The sequence below is a fragment of the Drosophila takahashii genome, chromosome 3R (genome assembly GCF_030179915.1).
Source record: "Drosophila takahashii strain IR98-3 E-12201 chromosome 3R, DtakHiC1v2, whole genome shotgun sequence".
NCBI classification, from domain to species: domain Eukaryota; kingdom Metazoa; phylum Arthropoda; class Insecta; order Diptera; family Drosophilidae; genus Drosophila; species Drosophila takahashii.
In genome coordinates, this window is record NC_091681.1 from 21,000,587 (window position 1) to 21,026,370 (window position 25,784).

At 41.8% G+C, this 25,784-nt stretch overlaps 1 protein-coding gene across 3 annotated transcripts; it reads left to right on the forward strand.

Moving 5' to 3' along the window:
* Window positions 1-2,387: 2,387 nt before the first annotated feature.
* On the forward strand, window positions 2,388-17,996 carry dpr17 (defective proboscis extension response 17). 3 transcript variants are annotated; one of them, XM_070216864.1, is made up of 7 exons: window positions 2,388-3,066; window positions 13,634-14,511; window positions 16,535-16,772; window positions 16,918-17,132; window positions 17,209-17,314; window positions 17,464-17,670; window positions 17,741-17,996. In XM_070216864.1, exons 1-6 carry the CDS (start codon window positions 2,733-2,735, stop codon window positions 17,622-17,624), a joined length of 1,932 nt encoding a protein of 643 aa, XP_070072965.1. In that variant the 5' UTR covers window positions 2,388-2,732; the 3' UTR covers window positions 17,625-17,670; window positions 17,741-17,996. The 3 variants fall into 3 exon arrangements, with proteins under 3 accessions (XP_070072965.1, XP_070072966.1, XP_070072967.1); XM_070216865.1 differs by having other exon boundaries at window positions 2,389-3,066; window positions 17,725-17,996; XM_070216866.1 differs by lacking the exon at window positions 2,388-3,066 and adding an exon at window positions 4,076-4,868.
* The last annotated feature ends 7,788 nt before the right edge of the window (window positions 17,997-25,784 follow it).

Here is a 25,784-nt window from a genome sequence, read left to right on the forward strand (position 1 = left end):
AGTTCAATAATATTTATTTGTTGCTTGCTCTTTGACAACAAAGCACACCAGATTATACTTAGTCCTAGGCCGTCGTTCATCAAGTCGCGCATATTGGCTCACTCCCCCTTACATAATGGCATATTGTCACATACTACGCAATGGCGAGACCACAGATATCTCCCCTCCTTGGCAGTAAATTCCGGCCACTAAAGGCGATGATTTTTCAAGAGACATCGAGCTAATTTAGTGACCGAACGCCAACTTGGTCACCACTGTGATTAACGGGGTCACCATTTGCACGACTCCAATTATTTGTTGGCTGCCTTGTGACTTTGGCCTTTGAGGGAAATATAAGAGACCAAGGAGTACATCTCAGATTGAGTCTCTTTAAATACCTTTAAAGATAGGATTATGATTATTTCCCTAAAACAGTCGGTAAATAGTTACAACATTTAAAATGTAAACCAAGAAAAAAGCATTGGAATATATAAATACTTTTCAGGGGAGCAGATACTGAACCTAAAATTTTTGCTTTACAGATATTTATAAAATTACAAGATCACTCAGTTTTGAAAACTATCCGTTATAAATAGGCATTAACGATATTCCGTGAAATATTCAACAGTTGATCCCGTTTAGCTGGCCAATTGATATTCATAAGCGACAAAAGGAGACAACTGGCCGGCGGAAACAAGTGTTTTGTTGGACATCTACAAATAGTCCGAAAATCCGACGAATAGGAAAAATAAATCTTCAATCCTCTGTTGCCAATGTTTCAATAGTGCGCAGGCGCAGACAAACAGCCGGCAAATTAGCCGAAGGTTCGATTCCAAAAGCCCAGTTCAAGCTGGGGAAACTCGAAACGAACCGGAATCCGAACCGAGGAACTCCCCGCCGATGTGAAACAGAGGAGAAGCCGATGCGGAACGTTTGACGGAATAGCGTTGAATCGGAATGTTAGAAAGTCAGTGGGATGGCGTTGCATGGACGCGTTTCAGTCGAAAATTTGAATCCGGTGCGCGCGGACGTGACTCGGATGGGGAAAGGAAACCGAAACCGCAACCAGAAGTCAAATTACGCGATGTCTGAATAGGACTTGTGATCAAATAAGAAGGCAAAGAAAATAAAATGTGAAAACAAAAACGAAGAAAAATATGCAAAAGTGGGGAAACAGAGAAAGGAAAAATTAAGACAAAGTTAAACCACTTGATGTCCCCTTGGGTGTCCTGTGTCTCAGTGTCCTGCAGTGCCGCCTGTCGAGTGTCTTTTGCCGAAATCACTTTTAAAATTTGTTTGCTCTCGCCGTATTCAAATGGATATTAGAATGCCGCGCTGAACCGAAGACCCGAGGAGCAAAAACAGGGCCAAACAAAAAACAGAGGATTTCTCCAAGGATGCGTAAGCGTCCGCCGTAACGTAAAAAAGGGATTATTGTGCATCATTTCGGGCGCCACGAAGAAAAAAGCGTAAGGAGGCGAAGGAAAAAAAATAAAATTCTCAAGTCGGATTATGCGATAAATTGTTACTGAAGTGTAAATGTTTTCTCACGTGTTAAATCATTAAATATAAGCCAGCCAAGATACGCATAAAAGAACCTCAATAGGTTTAGAACCCCGCCATATGGCCATCTGGCTATTGTAACCTATGACCACGAACTTAAACGGCAAGAAAGCCCATCGAAAGGCAGTGTGAAACTTGTTAAACACTATAAATGGTCCAAGTTCTTCAGGTTTTTTGTCCCAAAACTTTTGCCCATTAGTCATCGAGAACATTGTGCGATAGTTCTGTTATTAACTTTTGCGAGGCGGCGGAAAAGAAAATTCTATGTTATTAATTGCAAAACGATTATGAAAGTTTAAGTGGAAATAAGTTGATTTATATTTCTTGGCAAGTTCAAGCACTTGGCTTTTTCATTGATTGAGCTGTTGAAATAAAAGTTAGAGATGATAAATTATTCTTCATAAAGTTTTTTTACCAAGCAGTTAAGGCAATTTAGTTTAAACTTGTGCAATTTAAAATGCTGAAGTTTAAATTTAATTAGCCTTTTAGCTATTTATGAATTTTTATGTGTGGTTTTTTTTTGTGTGCTTTTAATAGTCTGTTATTTGGTTATTTAAAAACCACTTTAATAAGAACAATATAATCCCATGGCAAACAAAACTGTTAGGTAAATTTGTTTATTAGGGCTTAAACGGATTTGTGAAATTCAACTAAATAAGTTTTCGAGAAGAACGAAAAGCCAAATAAACAAATTGGATTACCATGCAATAAAGTCGACTTCTGATGGCAGTTTATTTGTGTATGTTGGTGCCACTGCAGCGGCAATAAAAGTTTACCACTCAACAAAGGCGAAAACACTTAAATAAATATATAAATCAGGCAAAGCAAAAATAGTGCAAACCGAGAGGACAGACAAAGTAAGCAAACAATGAGACTGCAAGAAAATCGCTTGAGAAAACGCATCGGAAAACTTGTGGCAGACTACCCATAGAGAAGAGTTGCAATTTTTTGTGGAAAAACCCGAAATAAAATCGAATAAAATGAAATAGGATAGAGGCTAGATAAAACCCATCCCAGCCCCAAGTGTATTAATTCAATAAACCTATTTATCTGCGACTTTGACTGGGATTTGGAGAACCGACAACCGAGCGGAGAATGCGACAAAGTTTGCCAGCCAAGACGGCGCAGTGCAATCAGCAGATCCAGTCTCTGGTCCAAAGGAGCCAGCGGAGCCAGAGGAGCCAGATTCGATGCCGCAAACGAGTCCCAATTGGAGGCAGGCGGACAATGAGCGCACAAAAGGCGCTGTAAGTGTCATTGCAGCCAGGAACTGGGCCACTGGGACTGCCACGCAGGACTTCAGCCAGAAGAGCAGCAGCAGCAGGAGCAGGAGCAGAGCCAGGACCCGCACAGCCACGTTGACAGCCGAGATGACATTGGCAGGACGAACAGGACGAGCAGGACGACGCACGGGAGGAGGAGCGTCGTGGTGTCGCCGATTTTTCCATACATCCCGACCAGCGTCTTGGCTGCGCGTCAGCATCGGCTCCGTCCTTTTGGTCCTGGCACTTGGCTTGGGGATACGTAAGTACAGCTCGGGGGTTTTCCTCACTCCCGGTGTGTGCTCGTGACTTTCATACATTTTTGATTTAATTTAACGCATTCTCGTCGCACACTCCAACACACACTCGAAGGACGAGGGAATTCTTTAAGCGAGTCTGATACCTCGCAGTTTAAGAAGTTTTACCTTCCCTTTTCGATTCAGATATAAGAGATAATTTATTATATTTACTATGCTGAATTTATAATTTCGGAAAAGAGGTTGCTTTTTAATTATCATCAAGATAAGTTCAAGCTTTCCGTGCTTCGTGTATTCCCTACTTTTCCGGGTACCGGGTAAAATAGCCTCGCATAAACGCTTGGCAACACACACATGGATAATGGCTCTCGTAAGCGGATCCCAAGACGCGACATGGCTGCTGGCAAATTATTTTAGTAGTTCTGGATCAGCAGGGGGAGTGAGACCGAGAACGAGGCAATTGTCCTCTGCGTAACTGGTCCTTGGAAATTGCGAAGGTTGAGCCGGGCCCTGAGCTTCCCATTGTTTCATTTGATTTGCTGAAATTAGATTAGAAGAAGCCACGGGGTCAGCGAAATAGGAAAACAATAGCCCATAAAAGTTGACAAAATGTGGTGCGCCATTCCGCATTGAAGTTTTTTTTAGGAAATGTTCTCCTCCTTCTAGCTTTTCCTTATTGTACACAATTTAATTCGATTTCCTTACACAATTAGGGCATCGTCGTTGTACCTAATGAGAAGTTCATTTTATCTACCCTTACCAGTAATAAGGATTTAAAGGCAATTTCCTTTGTTATTTAACTAATTTATGCAAATCCCTGGAAAATAAAGCCAAAATACATTTAATTTGAAATTAAATGAAGTAAGTAAGTTAGATATTAAACACTTTAATAATTAAGTGCTCGAGGCCAATAGCAATTTCTTAACTATACCAAGAAGATTAAGTGGATTATATTGACAAGTGAGAAATTAATTATTTGTGTTTGTATTATCAGAAGTGAGCCATGATTTAAAAGTCAGTTTTTCATCTTATTAGCCAAACAGTATTAGATAAAAAAAATTAAGTCTTTTAAATCCAAATTCGTAGTAAGTCGGTTTAAAGAAATGTCTTGTTTCCCTGCGACCGGTGGCTTTATTCTGGCTGCTCTTCGGGAAGAACAGAAGCCCTTGCCCTTCCGTAATATTTTAAAATACGTTTCCTGCAAGCTTGATGTTCCGTCGTTTCACATAAAGACGAACATTCTGGTTGCCCTTCAGGTTGGCCTCTATTGGGGATTCATCCATCAAGCAAGACACCGATTCTTCGTGAAAGACGCCGTACCCGATGAAGAAATCAAATCTGCCCTTGAATTAGTTTTTAAGAGAGAACTAGAAAAAGAGTTGGCATGCCCAACGAAACTTGTGGATCGAATTATTTTAAACCCACAAGATGAATCGATCCAAAATCAAACAGGAAACACAATAGAGATTTTAACATATTCTGATGAAGAGGATGTCATGGTGTATAATGTTGTAGCAAAAGAGAAGAATAAAGCAAGCAAGACAAATTCTGGAGACGATCCCTTTATAGAGATCAATGGCATGGGAAAAGAGGAGAATGATTCACAGATCTCAGATATCAGTAGAGAAAGCGATCTGTCGTGTTCAGACGACGAAGAGATTTTAATTTATGATGAACAGAACGATTCGAGGATGACAAATATAAGTATAAATACCGATGAAAGCGGTTCAGATGAAGATGAATATTCGGTGTTAAATGGCGATAGCGATTCAGAGATGACAGATATCAGTATAAAATCTGAAGACAGGTAAATTTTAGATTTATTAATTTTTACCAGCTCTGAAGAGTATTTTGAAAGATACAATATAAAAAAGTAATATAATAATATTATATTGCTCGTAGACCTGAGCAACAAGGCATTTAAAATGCAGAAATATATAAGTAACACACTTTAATTGTTACATAAATTTGTTGTTTTACCACTTTAAACTTTAAAATACCAATTAACTCATTTAACTTTCGGAACAATTATCCGCACCTCTTAAAGTAAAAAAGTTTCAAAATGATTCACGAGCGCTTCCGCAAATTGTGAGAATGAAAAATAGTTTTGCCAGGTCCTTAACCCCATTGGCCCCGTAGCAAAGCAGCTGCTCATTCATTCGACTGCCCGATAATCAAGGCAAAAATAAAACAATAAATTGTACCTCCTTTAAAAGCCCCCCATTCTTCCACCCGTTAGTCTTGCGACCCCAACAAAAGCATTAACGAAATTGAAAACTTGCCAAAAAATGTTTAATAAACACATTTTCGGCAGCGTAGAGCAACCCTTGGCAAATCCCTTATACGCTTTCCCCGCTTTGCTTGCCCTTCCCCCTCCCGTTACTGCTGCCCCTTCATTACAACTCTTAACAAAATGCGCTTTCAAAAAGTTTGAGTGCAACTCGTTATGCCAAAATGCAGAATGGGCCAACAAAGCAGATGCAAGCCAACTCCAAACTCCAAGCTGCTCCGGCTGCCCCCGAAAACAGTCCAAAATATATAATGCGGCCGAAGTTTGTCTTTGCTGCTGCCGGCTTTTGTTCACTCGAAACCTCATTGTGGATTTTTTGAAAATTTCTGGGGGATTTGTGCAATCGTTTTTTGTTTGCTTTCATAGTTCCGGGCTCCTGCTAATTTCGGGAATGCGCTGCAAAGTTGTTGGGCCCCGAATCAAAGCGGCCTACAGGTTGACTTGACCTGACCTTTCCCTCGCCGCCCCGTCTTATTACACCTGGCCAAATGGCCGAAATCCTTTAAGGCCTTGCTCTGGGGTCGTCAAGTCGTGTCCTCCTGTCCTGTTCTCTCGTCCTCTCGTCCTGTCGTGTCGTGTGTGCGGTCGTCGCTGTGAGGGCCAAAAGTGTTTGCTTACCTTCATAAATTATAAATGGGTTTGCGGAGAGACCAAAACAACAACATCAGGATCCCTTAGGCGGCCTGTGTGAGTGTGTGTCACACACACATTGTCAGTTGACCTCAGCCTCGGCAGGTCCTGTGATGACGGAAAATATTGTAACACAAGCAAAGTTGGGGCGGGCACATGACAGTGCCGCAGGTCAACAGAATGTCCAACGGTGGAATAATTTGTACCGCACGGGTTTATTAGATGCCCGGAAAATTCGCGTATGTTACGGCGCCATTCGGTTGGAATGTCTTGCTCGGAATTTTAATTGTCCTGAATAATTCGGGCCCAATGCGATTTATGTCGAAATGCTGGCGAATTCCGGTAAATGGTTCCTCTGGTATGCACGCAAATTTAATATGGAATAGTAATATACAACTTCATTTTTAATCTTTTTCTTAAAAGATAACTCCCCCTGAAAATATAATACATTTTATTTTTATTCACCATGTTCAATAGATATTTCTTATTTTCTTTCTTTCACTCCCTCACACTCTCTAAACTTCCTCCAACTTCCTCCTTCAATCCAACGCTGCGGATGAGTAACTTTCGTTTCGCAATTTAGCCCACTGTTTCTCATTCGCCATGCAACTAACAATTTCCTGTTCACATACACACAATCACGTCCACAATGTAAGCTGAATGGCCTTGATGCGCTTTTGGCTCGCAAAATGTGAGCTTAAATTATTCAGAGTTTCATGGGCTCAGGGGCTCAGGGGGTCAGGGGTCGAAGCTGCAGCTGCGTCGACGCTTTGGGCAATCAAAGACAACAACAAGTGTGTGTGTATGGGCTATTTAATTGCTCGGAGAATAGCAATGGGACGGGGTTAAGGGGGATTAAGGGGGAGCAGAGTGAGCTAGCGACAAAGACAAGGCGAGAAATGACCCACAAATGACAAAGTGCAGCGGCAGTCAACGAGCCTTGTCTTTACTCCTTGCCGAAGTGTGAAAAGAACAAGACAAACCACCAAAAAAAAAAGCCGAAAGAAGGGAAATACAAAGCAAGGAAGCCTCTGGGCATCTTTGGAAATTTATGGATCGCTGCAGGAGGTCGTCAGTCCCTAGAAACGGGGGATACCATATCCTAGCAGGAGGCCCTTTGAAAAATTATTATATTTCTGGCCAACGGTTGCCGACTTATTTATTACACTGCCCCCACCAACTTCCTCGTTCTCCAGGAAAACTGGGCTGGCTAAATATTTTCCAACAAAGCCATAAAAATCAACTAGATAAGAAAGGAGTCTTATATTTGTGTGATGTTGCGATTTCGCATAATTATTCCCTTGATTTATAGTAGAAAAAATCATAGACACCACATCTTTAAAGAAGCCAATACAAGAAACAGGATTCCCTTTAAATTCGTGATGCGGCTGAAAAAGGAAAACACAACTTATGCAATATTTATATTGGAACAAGACCGAATTTAAAGTCGGTCTATTTTAAATTTCAATACTTTTTATAGGATCCATTGTTATTCACCCTTTCCAAAAATATGCGTTTATTTATGAAAACCGAAAGCCAAAGCAACCCCCATATCCATTTCAAATTCATCTAAACTCAGATTTCCGACTTTTTTGGCTTTTAATTTCCCAAAGGTTTTTGCCATCGACCACAGCTCACTTAGCATCCCCGCCCCACCGATTCATCTTCATCAAGTTGAACCTTTTGCGTCATAAATTATTTATGTTTATGCACATTGCGATGACATTTGATCACAAGTGCTTGGCGTTCCCATAAATATTTGAGTAAAAAACAAAGCAAGGGGTCGAAAATTGTATTTAAAGTGGCATTTATCAAATCGATCAATAAACAATTACCGAATGCGAATGCTAACAAAATAAATAAATAAATAAATAGCTCTCGCACACGACAACAAAATCTTATGGAGATTGTATGGGTGCGAGTATCTGTGTGAGTTGGCAAACAGAAACGCTGTCTACGCATTAAAGATACATTTGCATGAGTGTGGGCTGCGATGATATTCTATGGCATTCTGCTATTCGAGTGGCTTTCGAGCGGTGAGGGGAAATGGAAATGTTTGTGTTTAGTGTGAAATTGCTCTCAGCCGCCATTATCCGAGGATTCATTCAAAACTGAAACATATGTTGGGTGTCACTGTGAAAATTATACAACGAACGATGGAATGGTGGGTTTCTGGAGCGAGGGAGCTTCGCAGCTCCGGGGGTGTTCAATATGGTCCTTCTGCCCCAGACTCTCCGCTTCATGCCCACTTGGCTCTTTGTCGGCACACCCACTTTTCTCGGTGACTGTGTTCTGGCCTGGCTCAATTTATTTTTATGGCATCGTGTTCCTCGGTCTACGTGTTCCCAGCAAACGGGGGCAAAAGTAAAACAGCAAAGAAAGCAGCAGCGGCACTCGTTGTCTCTCCCCTTTGAGGTTCATTTCAGTTTCAGTTTCGCAGTAAATTGAAATTGGAGCATTGCCCAGTGTTGCGTATACGCACTGTTGTACGCTGAATGTTGCACGTTGTCGGCACGGCGTGGCGTGTTGTTAGCCCAGCGCCAAAGTAAAGTTGTTAATGGCCTTGCTGAGGCGACGTATTCTTTTTATGTCCCCATATATATATTTTAGGAGAACTCCCTGACAAAGTGAATGCCGAATGCAATTTTTTATTAGCAGCTCCCATTAAATATTTTAATCTTTTACACTTGGTGTCTTTTAGTAGAATGTACAAATTTTGTCATATTCTCATTGCTCACCTGGACTAATTTATTTTTTACTTTAGTGCTTGTGTGAAAAAGAAAGAAAGTTTCTCGTTTGGAGGGGTAAAATATCCAGCCCTAGTATTTTCGTTCAATTACCATTTCTTTGAGATGGCTTTTCTGATTTTTCCAACCTAACCCCCTGAAAGTTGTTTTCTGTATAAATACATCCCCAAAGGGCCGCCATTTGATGTGACTCGCAGCTTGTAATTTGGCTCATTTGAACTTTAATTGCTTGGCGGCCCCCAAAGGGGACTCATTAAGATTTGCCAGCCCGCAGCTGGAGCAACACAAATCTGGCGACACAACTATCAGCCCCTCGACCCACCGACCCACCCCTCGACCACCCACTCCCCACCGAAGTTACTCATGAGTTAGATAGATGCAGCAATCTGAGTCCTCAGGCTCGTGTTTTATGTGCACTCGAGGCGGCTATAATCCAAAGTGCTCCCCGGTGAAAAGTTTTCTGGTTTATGCGAGAATGTGTGTGTTGGTTGTGTCCTTATAAACACCAGTGTTGGCGGATGCGGGCAGGATTCAGATTCGGATGGCGTTACAGGTGCGGATGGGCTTCAGATGGCCACGAGTCAAGTGGCTCTCCGTCTTCTTTTGGCCACAAGCGCTCGGCGTTTTAATTACGGCCGCTCTGCCGCCATTTTGTCCTTCCAAACAACCATGACTTTTTATTGGACATGTAATTACTGCGTGGTTCTTTTTTGGCTCGTTGGCCCACGCATATTTTTTATAATTACATGAAAAATGAAGACCCGGAGCCGAGCATCCTGAGTGTCCTGATGCCACGCTAATGATGCACGTGCCACGAAGATTGCGCGGATTAAGACCTCTTGACCTTCTGGCGGGACGTTTAAGTGGCAAGTGCCTTGCATTATAAAATTGGAGCCAGAGAGAGGTTTATATTAAAATCAAACACACTGATTCAAAGTAAGATCATATCAAAATATTGTAAATTATATAAACAGCACAAACCAAATAATTAATTATTTTACGTGCTCTGAGGGCAAAAACTGAATTAAATTGTAATTTAAATATTTTTTCTGGTTTTCTATTTTAAGTCAAATATTTGCCAAACTAATATTTACACACTTACATGGGTTGGCTGATAAAAAACATTTTGCAATTAGGTATTCGCTGAACCATGAAGTACTGAAAACATTTTTAAGCATTTTTTTTGTACCAGAAATACTTTGAGACTAATTAAATTTCAGTTTTTCCTCTTCGCAAAAGTTAATCGATACTGAAGGGAAAAAATCATGCTGCCAACTAAATCCAATCATTTTTTCATGTCCTTCCTTTATCTCTTACCATCTTTCCGTTTATCCTGCTCCATAAAAGGCAAAATCCATGAAATATTAACTAAGGGGTCAAAGTGCCGGGACGAGTACACCATATGGGCCAGTCTGGACCGAAATCCCTGCCCCTATCCCTACTCCTATCCCATCCCCATTCATCCATCCTGTCATCCTCCAGGTGTCTGCGTCATTGGCCGACCAGGGCTGCAGCAAACAAAGTGAAACATGGCACATGGCAGGCAGCAGCACAATGGGAGGGCTTAGCCACTTTTGAGGGCATTAAAAAGGAATAGTTTTTGGAATAACTTTTGTGGGGAAAATCTACGCATATACGCCCCGGGGCTATGGCTTGGATTTAATTATTTCATGACATTTGAATACAGCTGACCAAAAATGGGTATTGTTTTTGGACAAGATTAATTGAGAGTTGTGTTTTTGTGGTCTTTTTTAAGTAGTTAGTAGTAAGGTAAAGTATACTAGTCCCTAGGATTTTCTTAGTTGGAATTTATATTTAAATAAAATGGTTTTAGAAATTATATTTTTTCGGTACTTATTTTCCTAAGACACTTAGATACTGTAACCCATTGTCTGACAGCCTACACTTCTGATGACATTGGCGATGCTGATGAGCTTTGGCCTAATGTGGTTGTTCATTTTGTAGTGGTCTAAACCAATTGCAGAATTTACATAACTGCTGGGAATGGCCAGCATGTGTGTGTGTGTGTTGGCCGCTTTTCTGTCTGCCACCGGTCGAGTGAGGGCCAATTTCAGTAATTTTTGCGTCAGCCGCTAGCCTAATTTGTGGGCATTACTATTCCGCCGGCGTTCCAAGTCGAGCCGGCTTAAAATATGAACTCCAAGTCCCCCTGGACCCACAAGCGGTGTAGGGATTTGGGAGGCCACTATCCAGGGAAACGGCCAATTCTGGTTGAGGAAAACAAGAAAACAATTTCAGTGTTATTGCACGTTTCACTCTTTCTGCCTCGTATGTGTGCCGACTGTCGTCAAGTGTCCTAAATGGCTGGATCACACTTCTGGCTGGGAGTAGGCGCTCTTTTTCTATGGTAAGCCAAACAAAGCGAGGACACGGCAAAAACCCAGTAAATTAATCGGCTTTGGGGGAATAGTTTTCGAACCCCTTACGAAAGCCCCCGCTTCGCAGGCTCATCCCCTTGGAGCCACAAGGAATTACAAATACGCAATGCACCAGAAAAATAAAATTCCCTTTTTTGTTTGACCAAGCAAATTCCTTTGAGGGAAATCAAAACCGATTTGATTGCCGGCTAAATCGGTTTTAATTGAAAATGCAAACTCTGCCTTGAGCAACCCGTTCCGGTTTTATTCTTTGGTTACCCCCCTTCCACCCTTTTGGGATCTTCCATCTTGACACGCCAAACAAAACGAGAGCAAACCAAAGGGAAAAAGAAGCATTCCAGTCGGCAGTGGATTTTAAATTTACTATTTTTCTGGGAGTGAAATTTTCAATTTGCATTTTAACCAAAATTCGCTTGCAACCTTTTTCGGTGGCCCAGGAAATGGGCCTGGGGTGGACCTTATCAACACAGCCAAATCACACGCATTCGTTCGAAATGATTTCGTGGGGGAAATTTATGCGGTTGCCCTGTGGATTCTCTTTTTTTCCACTTTTCTTTCACTTTTTTGGCTTTTCTTTTTTTTTGTGGTGTGCAACCAGACACGTAGAATTTCTGGGCAGCTGAAAGGTAACGAGAGCGGCTGAAATTTCTTGCTTTACCTAAATCAAGGCTCTGACAAGCACGTGAAATGAAATAATTTAAAAATGCAAATTCTATTTTATCAACCCACTGATATCTGAGCCCTGGAAAACAGTAACGAATCCTAGTATTTTCTTCGTTGGCCATTGAACTGGCAGCCATTCGAGGAAAGTTAACCGCAAATGAGTTGGTTTTCCGCTCACGAATATTTTTGATTTTATAGGATTTGGCAGAAAGAGTAATGGGTGCGCTTTTGTGATTGTGATATTACTTGCCAACTGATATCTTATTGAAAGATTTTTGGCAAGCGAGGGAACTTTTTAATTTAAAACATGTTATGAGAGTGAAAACTAGGAGGAGCAGAAATATTGAAATAAAACGGTTTCCCCTGCAGATGGACATGTTCATTTTCTTGTTCACTGTTTTTGTGGCTTGCTAAAAACTTTTCTTTTCAATGACTTGGACTGCCAAGTTCATTCCGCTCTTCATCCTACTCCCGCCCGCCCCTCAGTTTAGTGGATGAGTGTCCTGCGGCAACATGTCCTTGCCAGAGTGTTGGGGCAGAAAGTTGCTCAAAATAACTTTTTATGAGTGGGTGTGTTGAGCTAATCAATGGTGTTGCCATTTCCTAGCCAAAAAGATGTTCTCTTACTTTCTGCTTTCTTTTTTTTTTAGAAATTTATTGCCTGAAGTTATTAGCTTTGTAATCTTTTAATAAAGTTTAGTCTAAATGGATGGGGGTTTTATATAACTTACACACTCAGAAATTGATTTTAGTTTGGCCATCAATTGTGTAAATATTTTCGGGATATCTGTGATATGTGATACATTTGTTTTCCGCAGATAAAAAAAAGTGAACAAATACTATATAAATATTTAAAACATATCCATTTATATTTGACTGGTTTACATTTAATTTGATTAACTTTAGCTAGGTGCGCACTGCGCAGGTAAAGGTGTGCGGTGCTTTGATTCACTCCAGCCAAGGACGTTAGTTGCACGTGTTTGTGAAATGATTATGAGGCTAAAGTTACCATTTATTTTTTATGCTTAATTTTCCCCTAGGGCACAAAGTCGAAAACATAAAAAGGAAAAGTTTAAAAGGGAAACAGAAACCGGCGATGGTGAAAGGAAAAGGCAGCCAAAGCTACAAAAAACAAACAACTTTTAGCAGCAAAAAAGTGTGGCAAAAAAATTAAAAGTGAAAAGGAAACAGAGAACAATATGAAATGAAAGCCACCACAGGCGGTGACATTAAGCGGCAAATTTTTATGATTTTAATTAGCATAAAAGCGTAATTGAAAATTAACTGAAACGAAATACATGTGCCTCCGCAAGTGCGAGTGTGTGTGTGTGACAGCCCCACACTCGTTTTCCAAGTCCCATTTGTTTTGCCGGAATTTTAATTCATTCACCTTGCATAAGCCGATTGCAATAATTTTCCTCAATTTACCAACGCTTTGATGTGCGGCACAAACATTTATTAAATTTATATTTATTTATTTAGGACTTTTCGCCTGTCGACCGAGAATATTCATATTCTTGATGATTATATTTTAATTTCAGGTAAAAGTGTGTACAAAATCCAATTTTTTCATTCTTTTAAAGGAAGCAATTTCAATCCACTTTGTTGATTTAAAAGTACCATTTTGTAAATACTTTTAAAATATATCTAAGCTTGGATTTTTCTGCAGAGTTCTTATATTTTATCCATTAAAATTGGCTTCCTAATATAAAAATAAAAAAAAGTATAACATTTTTCCTGCCAAATGATCAACTTCAACTACAAGCCCCTCTAATTAGCAGTTCGTATGCCCAAACATGCTGTAAACACAAACGTACTCTGCTTTATTTTTTGTCTTCCACAGAAGTAGTCACCTGCAGCAGTCCGGAGGGAGCAGCGAATCCAGATCCAGTGGCTGTGACACGGGGACTGAAAGCTGCTGAGGAACAGCTTGGGACGGCGGCCACCACAAGATCCACTTTGCCAGATAGGCCAATGACAACACAAAACGATCTAATTACGACAGCCAGCAACTTGACGACAGCAAAAGCAGAAAAGCCAGCCGCAGCAGCTGAACATCCAGAAACAGCAGCAACAGAGGCACCCAGCTCATGGGGCACTACCATTGCCGTGGCCCGGGGCATGTCGTCAGCAGATGTGGCAGGAGAAACGATAGCAGCCAGCCAGTCAGCACAAATTGGGCTAACTACTCAGGCCGCAGTGGGGCAAACAGAAGCAACAGCAGCAGCGACGACAGCAACTGAGACCGCAGCAGAGATGCTCATATCAACAATTTATCCAGCATCAACGGAAACGGATGTGCACAACTCCATTGAACAGCTGGCGGGGCGAGGTGGAAAGATGGCGCTCGCAGCGCATCCGGGTGTCCCTGTCTCTGTCTCCGACTCATTGACCAAGGGCTTCTCCATCCCGACCTTCCTGCCGCCATTTCCCGTTTTTGCGGCGGCGGATTTGCCCGCTTACCGAGCCGCTGCCGATGCCGCGGAGGCGGCCAAGTTGGCGGCAGAGGCGGCGCGGGCGGAGGAGCAGGCCGCCAAAACATCCTCCGAAGCGGTGACAATGTCGCCGGAGGAGCAGCGTCGGCAGACCTTTAATGAGCAGCACTCCTACCTGGCCGCCCACCGGGAGGGGGCTGGTGGTTCGGGGGCAGGTCGCAACCTGACAATGCCCGTGCTGAACATCACCGCCCAGATGGGAAACCACGCCTACATGCCGTGCCAGGTGAGTTTAGATAGGTTGAGTGAGAAGTACACTCGAAAAATGGCTAGCCCCTATAAGTAGGCTAGGAAAAGTTTTCAGGAAAATAAACTAAATATTCCATCAAAAAAAGTTTCAGATTTCAGACTTAACTTTAGTTTTTGCTGATCTCAGAAATAGTTTTCTGAAAAAATTATATTCAGCAAAATAATCAAAAAAAATTTCGGAAAAAATTGTTTCAGTGTAGATCTTTTGTTTGCTGTTCGCAGCTAAATCCACTGGGTGGCTTTGCCTGTAGGTCGCGCCACGAAGTGTGACATAAGTCGCGTAAGCCTTAAAGGTCGGCTCAGAAAAAGGGTTTTAATACGAGATTACGTTTAATTGCGAATATTATATTTGAATTAAATGTCACGTGTCATAAATAGCTGTCAACATGTTAAGCGGCTTAAAGAATTATCCTATTAGGGGAGCTGTAAAAAAGGGGAGAGCTTACAATGATCAAAGCTTCTATTGAAAATGTGAGATATAGTGTCAATTCAAAAACCCAGAGGAAAAGTAATCTTACTTGTAAGGCTAAGAAATAACTAAATTGAAATATTTATGAAGAGGAAGGATTATGCCTAAACAAGCATACATAAATGCTGTCCCTATTACGCTTGCTTAGACAAAGTATTTTTTAATCTACACCAAAAGAAAGACATGACCTCTGGCAATAGCATTCCACTAGCTTATTTATCCTTCTGCAGAGCTTTATCGAGCATTCCCAAAAATGAGGTTATCCAAAAATGTAAATTCCTCTGGGCAGCTTTAACGGATTAGCCAGACCTTAAGGCCACACACGTCACCAAGGATTTAATTTCCAGCATTAGGACTTTAAGCACTCAAGGCAAGCGACCCTGACTCACTTACGAATTCCTCGAAACTTGAGCCAAGCGAAGACGAGCCAGCGACAGACTGACTGCCTCGGTGTCCCTCCTTCTGCTTCCGAATTCCTTTTTAATTTCAACGGACCGGAGATAAAACTAGCATTTACATATTGCACACAGGCACGCCTTCACACATCCGCAGGCCCAGACACAGATACAGAAGCAGAAACAGATTCAGATACAGATACATCTGGATGGGAAGGGGCGAAACACTTATTTGCATGCATACATATTGCACAGTGTATTTTGCATACGGCTACAACAGACATCAAATTTACATGCGTTCGTAGGTGTTTCTTTCTTTCGCCCTGAAAACATATATCTAGGATATGAGTGTATGCGGATATCTGCTGAATGGACTTTAACAAAAGCCCAAAGACCAGGTTGTGAAAAGAGAAGAGCAAAAAATAAATACATATATATATTTATAAATTGTGCGGAATTGTAAACGGCAAATAGAAGCCTGAGCCCGGCCGCTTGTTTGCGTCATAAAAAATAAACGTAAACAGAATGAATTGTTGATATGCAAATGAAATTATGCTGATCTGGGCCGGACCACAAGCAGGACTAAAACAGGAGCAAAGCATGCTGCGGAAGCAGGGCCAAAGCAAAAGCGCCAACTGTGAGAATATTTTAGCACAAAGATGCGCAACCCCCTAGATTCCGCCTTCAGATCCGACCTCATTTCCATTTCCGGGCCTCAGACATTCACTTGGATCTCAGATTTAACGTCCCTTCACTCGTTTGAGCCATCACATTTTTTGCCTTCCTTTTTTGCAACTTAACACCGAAACGACAGGGAAACGTGGCCGGATTAGTTTGTCGGGCCGGGGTAATTATTCATGTATGGATTAGCCAACATCGAATGCAATCTGTGTAATGTGAAAGCTCATTAGCGGCAGATTGGCGAAGATTAACATAATAATAGTTATGTAAATGCTGGCTGCCTTGAGCTTTGATGTTTTAATAGTCGAGTGATTTTCGGGGAAAAAAGGCTTTAGTAGGGGCTTTTTGTAAGGTTTAAATAAAATTAAATATTTCTTGCGAATTAATGAAGACCTTTCTAATAATTCTGTTCTCCATTTACATTTATTTATTTTATGAATTCCCTGCTTTTTCAGATACACCGACTGTCGGATAAGCCCGTTTCGTGGGTGCGCATGCGCGATAATCACATCATCAGCGTGGACGAAACGACCTTCATAGCGGACGAGCGATTCCAGTCGATATTCCAGGAGGATCACGATTACACATGGTCGCTGCAGATCAAGTACGTGGAGCTCGGCGATGCTGGGTGGTACGAGTGTCAGATGGCAACGGATCCAAAGCTAAGTGCCAAGGTGCATCTGCAGATAGTCAGTGAGTGTTAACGGTTAAATCATAAATTAAAAAAAAATGTATTACATTAATTAATAGACAAAATTATGTATATTTTTCTGGTACCTTACATTTTTATTTAAGAGTCATCTTATAAAGCTTACAAAATTTATACAACTCTCCCCAGAACCCAAGACTGAGCTGATTGGGGATCAGAGCCGCTTCGTGAAGGCGGGCAGCAAGGTTGCGCTGCACTGCATCGTCCGGGGAACCTTGGATCCGCCCAAGTATATCATCTGGTTCCGGGGCCAGAAGAAGATTAGCGAAAGTGACGAGCGAACCGGCTGGTACACGCAGCTGGATCGTAATATTTTCGGAACCGTGGGCGATAATCAGAACACGGTTAGTGGGGTGTTTACGAGTAGTACGGTTAATTGGCTAGTTGAATGCCGCCACTGAACATAAACATTTATTGCAGATCGGCTCATTAATTATACCGCTCGTGCGGAAAGAGGATTCCGGCAATTATACGTGCCAGCCGTCGAACAGCGTCTCCGTATCCGTGGACCTGCACGTGCTAAGCGGTAAGTTAACAGCCCCGGGGACCGAGTCCTGTCCTGTCCTTTCCCATCTTATGCTATCCTATAACCCATCTACCTGAATGTGTGGCAAAATGAATGATTCATATTAATCGCAACTGTCGCCGCTGTCGACGAATTGCGATGGCCAACAGGTGAATATTCCGCATCGGCCATCATGTCAACGGCGGCAAGGACGACGAGAGGCGGAAGGAGCACGTTCCACGTCCCCATGCTCGGGCTCCTGGGAATCCTTGGACTCCTCTGGGCGATGCAGGGAGCGATGCACACACCACCGGCAGCTCGCCAGACGTGACTCGCCTATTGAACGCCTGGTCGTGGCGTCCGACTTCCAATTATTTGTAAGCTTTTGCGCCATCTGCAGTTACGTAATTTAGGTTAGAGATTAATTAAAGGCGGCCTTGTAAATAGCGGAGAGAGCAGCAGGAGGAGGAGCAGGAGCAGGAGCCCCGTCGAAGCAGGATTGACGACTCTGTAATTAGGTTAAAACGTTACCATAACTCTCATGTCTGCGTGTCTCACATTATCCCCCATGCCATACTGAATTCAATCTAATGTACAATTCAATTTAAGCAGACCCCATTTCAAGTTGTGAAATCGAATCAATAATTAGATTATTGTCAGAGAGATATTATTGAATAAATAAAATAAAACTGAATCATAAAAATCCATCATAAATAACAGGCATTCAATAAATCATGTGAAACTTTATTTAAATCTGTGTTCTTTCTGCGTTCTTTCTGTGTGCTCGGTTTTCGGTTCATCAGAATGGTAAATCATTTATGAATATTATCAGGCTTAACTAATTGATTGGCCGTATTAGCATTCTCTGGCGAGCCATTGATTAAAATGGAAAAAGTTTAATTTAAATATATTTCAGTGCTATAAATCGGCATTTCAGGCTAAATGCGCAAATGCTTGGAATGAGTTATTCGCTGCTGCTAAGCGAATTAAATTTGTGTATTTGTGTTTCCAATTAATTCTTTAAATATTCTTGCATGCTTTTTGGGAATCGAGTATGAATAAAGTAGAAAAGGTAAAAAGGGGTAAAGCGGTTTTGAGTTTCAGTTGAAAAAGGTTGCTTTTTTAAATCCGAAACCCAAAAGAAAATACCTAAAGGTCATTAGGTGAGCTGGAATTTCCTTACACATTAGGTTGCTTTTTTCGGAATTTAAGTACGTAACAACATGAAGCAAAAATAAGTAAGTCAAACCCATAACCCATTCTTCCCGAATATCCTTACGGCTGACCCTCAGTTGACGTGGCCGATAAAAAGAGGCGACCAGCAAACGAATTTCCTCAATGGGGATATGCATAAATAATTTAATATTTTATGGTAATTTGACTACAACTCCAACTCCGAAGCGACCTTGTTTGCGACATCAAAGTGACGAAAGGCAAACAAAGATGAGCCAACACTTATGGCCTGGCCAAGGGAAGAAGGCCAAGTAGAGTGCATAAAAATAACACAAGCCATAAACTGGCGAATTCCAAGGGTCATAAAGCCTTTAAGGTAGCCAGTCTATTTTATTGCAGCGGAAATCACATCTCCTTTTTCCCCGAGAGTACGGGCTGTATAAAAAACATGGCGAGGCGGGGAAAACAAACAAAAAGTATGGGGTAAGAATAAGAAACAACACGTAAAATTTGTCGTTGTCCTGTCAAGTAGGAGAATTTTCCCGGAGCGAGTGGGATGGACGTAAGCGAAGCAATTTTCAAGAAACACAAAGACCCTGGGCAGGGGAGAGATGGAGCCGACGAAAGGCAGTAAATATTTTTCACTATGCTGCTGATGCTGATGACTGACTCGCCCGACGACAGCCTGGAAAAAGAGGAAAAAGGGGGAACCCCCGCTGGCTTAAGTCCAACAACTCAGCAGGGCCCGCGTCAAGGCAGGAAAAGTCAAACAAGATGAAGCCAGTTGGAAATGTCCTTGCTCGACGCTAGCCCGGCAAAATAAGAACCGAAGAACAACAAGAAAAACCAAAAATAAAACTTTAAGATAAGCCATGGCAGAAGGGAGAGCGAAAGTGAAAGTGAAAGTAAAGTGAGCACTTTCAAGTGACAGTTTCATCCAACATTTATACATTTCTTTCTCTTTGCTAAATATATTCAATATCCGATAAAGCGTTGCCAGTCGCTCGCCTGGATTTCCGAAGACATTCTATTTGAATTCTCACTTGAGCCGGCCAGCGGATGGCAATCAAATTACTGAACTCGTCCCACACTTCAAAGTGGGACCACTTGATTGTCGTCAAAAAGGCATCGGATAAAATATGATACTATGCCAAGGGAAATTTAAAAATTTGGCCCAGATTTATACAAACCAAGAATATTGACTAAAGCCCATGAAGAAAATTGTGACATATTTTTCAAGTTTTTAAGTTGATTACACATACGCACTGTTGCCTTCGAATAATAAATAATTTTAATCTAGGCGTTTTTGCTGCATTTTTCTTTGTTCTCTCTTTTTTAAACCAATTAATTAAGAAATTCATAATTTGATAATGTTTTTTGTACCATATTTAAGGGTGAGAATAAGACTATATTATTTGGACCACCAAATCTTTTCCTTAGATATTTTAAAACTTTTAAAAATATTTTAACACGTTTTCAAGATTGTTTTAAGGTTTTCTTTTAAGGAATACTTCATACCGGGTTGACCTCTCTTGACATACCATTTTCAACTTCCTTCGTGTTTCACCATTTTGTTTTTCCCTGAACTTCTTAATTTTCTCGAGTTTTTTTCCCTATAATGACCAAAGGACTACACGAGAAACAGAGGCGAGTGCACCCAATGACATCTGGCCCAGACTTGACCGTTTTGTCGTGTAACCAATTTTGCTGCTTCTGGTGGTGACCCAAGAAGACCAGATAATTGGGTTAGCTGCGAGACAGGACCCCTTTTAGTCCCGCCTTCCAAGGGGGCAGTGCGAGTGCGTTTTATGATCCTTTGATGTCCAAAGTTGGCCTTCTACTCTACCTTGCACTTCGCTCCATCAGCACGAATTTGGTTCCTCTTTTTTTGCTCGGTGTTTTAACACATTTTTTTACAGACTTTCCTTGTTCTCGAAGCACTTAGGTTTCGGAAGTATTTTTTGTTGTCTTAACTTGGCTATTTGAACCGAGCTTGGTAGTTGTGTTTGCGGTTTCGCATTTCTGTAAACAGTAAACAAGTCAAACCGAAGGCATACAGCCCCACCACTGAAATTCCGTCCCAAAAAAGTAAATAAGTCCCAAGCAAATAAATCAGTGGAAATCTTCAGATAATTGTATTGAACCAGCCGAATAGCGGGGCAATTGGCGAAGTCAACAAATTATTACAAAAGTATGGCTCCTCTCTTGTTGGCATTAGCTCCCTCAATCCTCGCTGATAAGTTAAGGGTAATCCTCATTTTTCCTGAATTTCGGCCTCTGATAGACGTCAAAAAGTCTTATCGGACACGTATCTCTGGAACGGTTCAATTTGAGGAAGATAAATTGCGTTTGCGTTAGAAATTTCTGTCCGAAGAATTCAAATCATTTCGCATTCGCGAACTGAAACCGGTAATACACTACTATTTTATTAAAAATACTTAAGCAGACTTGTAAAAATTTAAAAGAAAAAATATAAATAAATATAAAACCGCGTTTTAAAAATTATAGACATTTTTCTCTTAGTTTAACTATGAAAATAGGTAACATATTGGAAGAAAAATATTTTATATCAGAGCTAAATACTCGAAACTTTTTATAAAGTCTTTTTTTTTAACAAAATATAACTATTTGTATTTCCATTTCACTAGTCAATTGACTACTTTTTTGCCAGTGCTTACCCTCGCGCTTTTTCCATTCCTGAAATGGGTTTGCTGTAATGCGCGTAAATGCAAATCATTATCAACAACATTTGCATTGAGCAGCATCGATGATGGGATGGCCTGGGATGCTGTGTGTTCAGATACGGGAAGTGGGGGAATGGGACTCCCCATTCGGGGACCAGAGAGGATTCCGAATGGGTTTACTATCGACGCCTGGCCACCGCACATTGTTTCCCCAACTGGCAGGCTATTAGGGCTGATGAATTTGCGCGCAGCTTGCAGTTATAAATATTTGCACATTTCGCAGTCCGAGTGGCCAGCAGCCAGTGCAATTTGGGTGCCTGTGAATCGGTGGGTTTTAATGATAATACGCCACCACCCAACAAAAGCTCATTTCATTTGCATTACCGCACTCCCGCACACTCTTGCACACCGAAATACCCATGTTGTCCAACTTAGCCAAGGGCAAACAAAGAAGCTGGAAATTTAACCAAGGAGGAAATTCTTTTACCGAGTTATGTCTGCTATTTTCGGCCCATTTCCCCCTACCACTCCCTCCGTTCACTGTCACTGCCATCATCCATTGCCTTCCGCAATCTCTTGCAGATTTTTTTTTCTTTTCAAACTATGGCACAAATGTTGAAGTGTACATTATTCTTAACTTTTTTTGAGTTCGATAAGCGAAGCCAGAAAATTATGATGATGCCGGCGATGCTGGGATGCTGATGATGCTGCTACGTAGCTGATGTGCTGCTGATGATGACGATGTTCGACTGGAGATAACCCACCAACTTGCGGAACAAACAACAAGTTTGTCTTCACAGCAAATTCGTTCGTCATGTCGACGGGGGATAAGTGGCCGGGAGGATACAAAGGCCGAAGTAACACACCCCAACAAGTTGAACTTTTGGTTGGCATGGCAGGATTTATATTTATTTTTTGTAAGTAAATTGTGGAAAATATCTCCTTTAAATTTGTAAAAGAATTTGGTGGTGGTTTTCAGTTATTAAATATTTTAATAAGCATTTCTTGTTTTTATATCCTGTCATATATGTCATCATTCCTATGTTCCTTTTCATTCTTCCCTTCCCTTTCCTTTTACCCTTAGATTTTGTTGACATTCCTTGAAACTAAAGTTATCATTTAGATGCCAAAAACAAGACTGAGACTTCCATTCGCCCACTGCTAATTAGAGTCTGCCCCTGAAGAGAGTGCCATAAATTTGAAAGAAAACTTTGTCTGCCCGAAACTTATTTCGAATTATCCGAGTACCGAACGCCGGCTCACACCAACCGCCTTCAATTTGTATTGGTCGTAAAGTTTGGCACTCACCTTGCGGCTTTAATTAAAGCAATTGCAGTACAAATTTTAATTATAAAACGCCTTCCCTTGCCGCTTAAAACAAACAATCAAATTATATGTTGTTTACAATTTTGTGGTACGCGCCCGGGTTTTATTTTCCAACTTATTGACGATGCCTCTGGCAGGCTAAAACGGCTGAGAAGGCGGCGAAGCTCTTCTGGTGACCCAGACAATTGTTTTAATTTTCCGCACGTCGGGCGGCGTTTAGAAGGCAATAAAAAATTATTGGCCAAAAGCACAATTAAAATAAAAAAGTCGAACAGGCTCGGCTTAACGAACTCGAGCCAACTTTTTTATGGCACCAACATATTTATTATTGTGCGGGGTCAACGAGAGAGCGAAATGTTTAGTAGCCATCGCTCTAGACATGGTTTTACGGCTTATCCCTGTTTGCCTTTTTTATGACATTCTTAAGCAAATATTCGAATCGAGTTTATGAGATTGTGATCCGTACTTTGCAGCAACTGCTGATGATGCCGAACGGCTGTCAGGCAGGCCGGGCATTTGTTTGCCATAAAACATCTCTGGCTTATATCGATGGCGATAAAGAAATCAGTTGATGGCCTTGCCCGAAAAAGGGTTCTCCCAGTTCCTGACAAAGGACCAGGACTTACGATGTGGAACGAGGGACGCAGAATATAGGATGTGTGATGGATTATGGCAAATCGCTGCGGTGACAAGTGCTCGCAGCAGCCCCATCAATTAATCACAGTGAGCCGAGTCGCACTAATTTGCCCCAGAGCAGCATGAAAATTAGCTGGCAAATTGAGCAGACAACGGCAAATAAATGCTCATAATAAAAAGATAATAGCGCTCGCATCAATCGCATATTGATTTGATTGGGAAGGATGCGATGTGGCGATGGGGCGACGCAGGACGAGCACTTGGCGAGCGGAAGAGATAGAAGAAACCAATAAAAGATAAATGCAGGCACAACCCAAAGGGAAAATCGTGAGGCCGGGACCACACACACAAGCAGACACCACTCCATTTTCCATTTCCACTGCCTCCTGCCAAACAAATGCAGCGCCAGCAATTTTCCACTTTAAGCAATTCGTGTGTGTTTGTGGGAGCAAGAGGCATCGGAAATACAACAGCCGAATATATATATGTATCGGAAAATATCACTAACATGGCCCTTCCCCACACGAATTTCCAGCAAGGGGAGTTGCGATTCGTGGGAGCAGATAGCACTGCCAAATACTTATCGCCACTCGGCGGATGCGGATGCTCCGCTGCTGGCCAGTGGAAGTTTCTATATGCCCTACGCGGTCGTAATTAAAGTGGCCAAATCGAATTCCGCTCATGTGGGGCGGGAAACCGATTCGAGCCAATTGAGCTGGCCAACTTTAAGCCAGATTCTCGTCGAACTGGGAGCGGATTAAAACTTAAACTGCGCTTACTTTTTCAGTTAAGCGTAATTGTCTAGGGCTTAAGTTAAATGGATGAACCGGTCAGTAAAATACCTATTTCTTGAAAAAATTATTTAAAAATATATTTTTAAATTTTCTTTAATGTATTTTTTAGTTGTAGTACCCTTAATTTGGAAGGGTAGTTGAAGGAAACAGTTCGTTTGGAATAAAATTGACGTCTTGTTTACTTAAACGGCGGAGGAGGAAGTCAAAAGTCCTCTCCCACATTTCCGCTTATCTTTCTGCCCAAAAATTCCTGCCCTTCGGCCATAACGGAATGTAGTTAGTAGCCAAATGGCTCGGTGATATTTTCCGGCGCCCACTTAAACAGGAAACCACCGAAATTAGCCCGAAAAATGCCAGGGCTTGATGGCCGCCTGCCAAAATTCGGCACTTGCAATTAAATATTTCACACATTTTTCAATGTTAATAATTCAATATGTTTCACACGCCCTCAAAGTCTCAATAATGAATGCAAAAAGTTGGCTGCAAATAGTCCGAATAAAAGTGGGTGAATTCCCCGTTGGCTGATAGTTTTTTTCCCCTTTTGAAAAATGTTCGGCAAATTTTAGCAATTCCAACTTGTCCGAAACTGAACGGAAAATCGCTTGTCAATTGATGGACAAAAACGCTCCACCAACGGTGGGCTGGAATATTATTAAAAAGTGAGTGTAATTGTCTAAAAAAAATCCAGAGAGTTGAATTTCATTTCTTTTAATGGTTTTCCGGGCGCGACTGCTTGGGCAATAATCTCGCAATGAACCCATAAAAGGAGGCATAAACGAGAAAGGCACCCATTTTACATGTGACACAAGACACGGTGGCCGCGAGAACTTTGCAAAGCTGCCATCACAAAAATTGGAATCGGTTGGGGGCAAAAGCAGGCATAGAATGCGTTTACTGGATGTCAGGGCGCCTTCTGATTTTTCCAGAGTGACGCGCCCCGAAAAATTTCCCCTGCCCCCGATCCGCCGGAAAAAAGCCAATATCGTCGGCGCTGGTGATTCTGATGGTGATGCTGATGGTGACAACCACTGACATGCCCCACACATTGCCGCAGGGCTCGGGGCTGAGGCCCAGTGGGTGGTGGCTCAGATTGGGCGGTGGGGGATGAGGGGCAGGACCAGGGCAAGGTGAAAGCCAAATGCAAATTCCGGCAGTGTGCCACCGCCTTTTGGTATTGGTTTTGTTTCGCTTACACGCTCAGTGTATCGATTTAACTGCCCGCGCGGCTTCCCGTGGAGCGACCTCCTCCGGCGTATCCTCCGGTTGTCCTCGCTGTCCTGGCTGTGGTTTGTTTTGGGTTTCATTTTCCAGCTTTCCAGCGTTATTTGGTTTTTTGTCTTGTATTTTTGTATTTTTATGTTCAGCCCGCAGCCCGTTGTAGTTGTCAGCATCAGCAGAACATCCACGTACTCGCTGTATACTCGACATTGTCGTCGTTGTCATTGTTATTTCTGTTGTGCAGGAAATTGTTGTATGCAAACATTAAATTTTCAATAGGTCAATTTCGGTTCAACGCCTATGGCAAAAGCATATATTTTCGCAAAACAAATTCAATGCCTGATTTTTCATATTTTTTATCCGCCGGCCACTTTACAGTTTGTCGCTCAGTTATTTTTCCCGCAGCTTTCGTCCTTAAACTGAGGTTATCAAACAGATTTTCGCACTTTGGCCATTCGAATAAATTGATTTGGACAAAACCAACAAGGAAATCAAATCAAAAAATGCTGGCGCAAATATCGAAATAATTGCCAGTGACTTTGATGGACATTTATGTACCTGTTTGTACGTGCTGGTGAGACAGTATTTCTCTGACGTTGATTTGCGGTTGGCTTTTCCCTTGGGACTTTTCGCAATATAATTTTTGGCTTATGCTAGGGG

What these genes read in the sequence shown, in the direction of transcription:
- dpr17 (XM_070216864.1), top strand. Translation starts at nt 2,733, where the DNA reads ATGCCGCAAACGAGTCCCAATTGGAGGCAGGCGGACAATGAGCGCACA. An exon ending in GGTGCATCTGCAGATAGTCA is followed by an intron (nt 16,773 to 16,917) that starts GTGAGTGTTAAC and finishes AACTCTCCCCAG; the next exon opens with AACCCAAGACTGAGCTGATT. An exon ending in TGGGCGATAATCAGAACACG is followed by an intron (nt 17,133 to 17,208) that starts GTTAGTGGGGTG and finishes CATTTATTGCAG; the next exon opens with ATCGGCTCATTAATTATACC.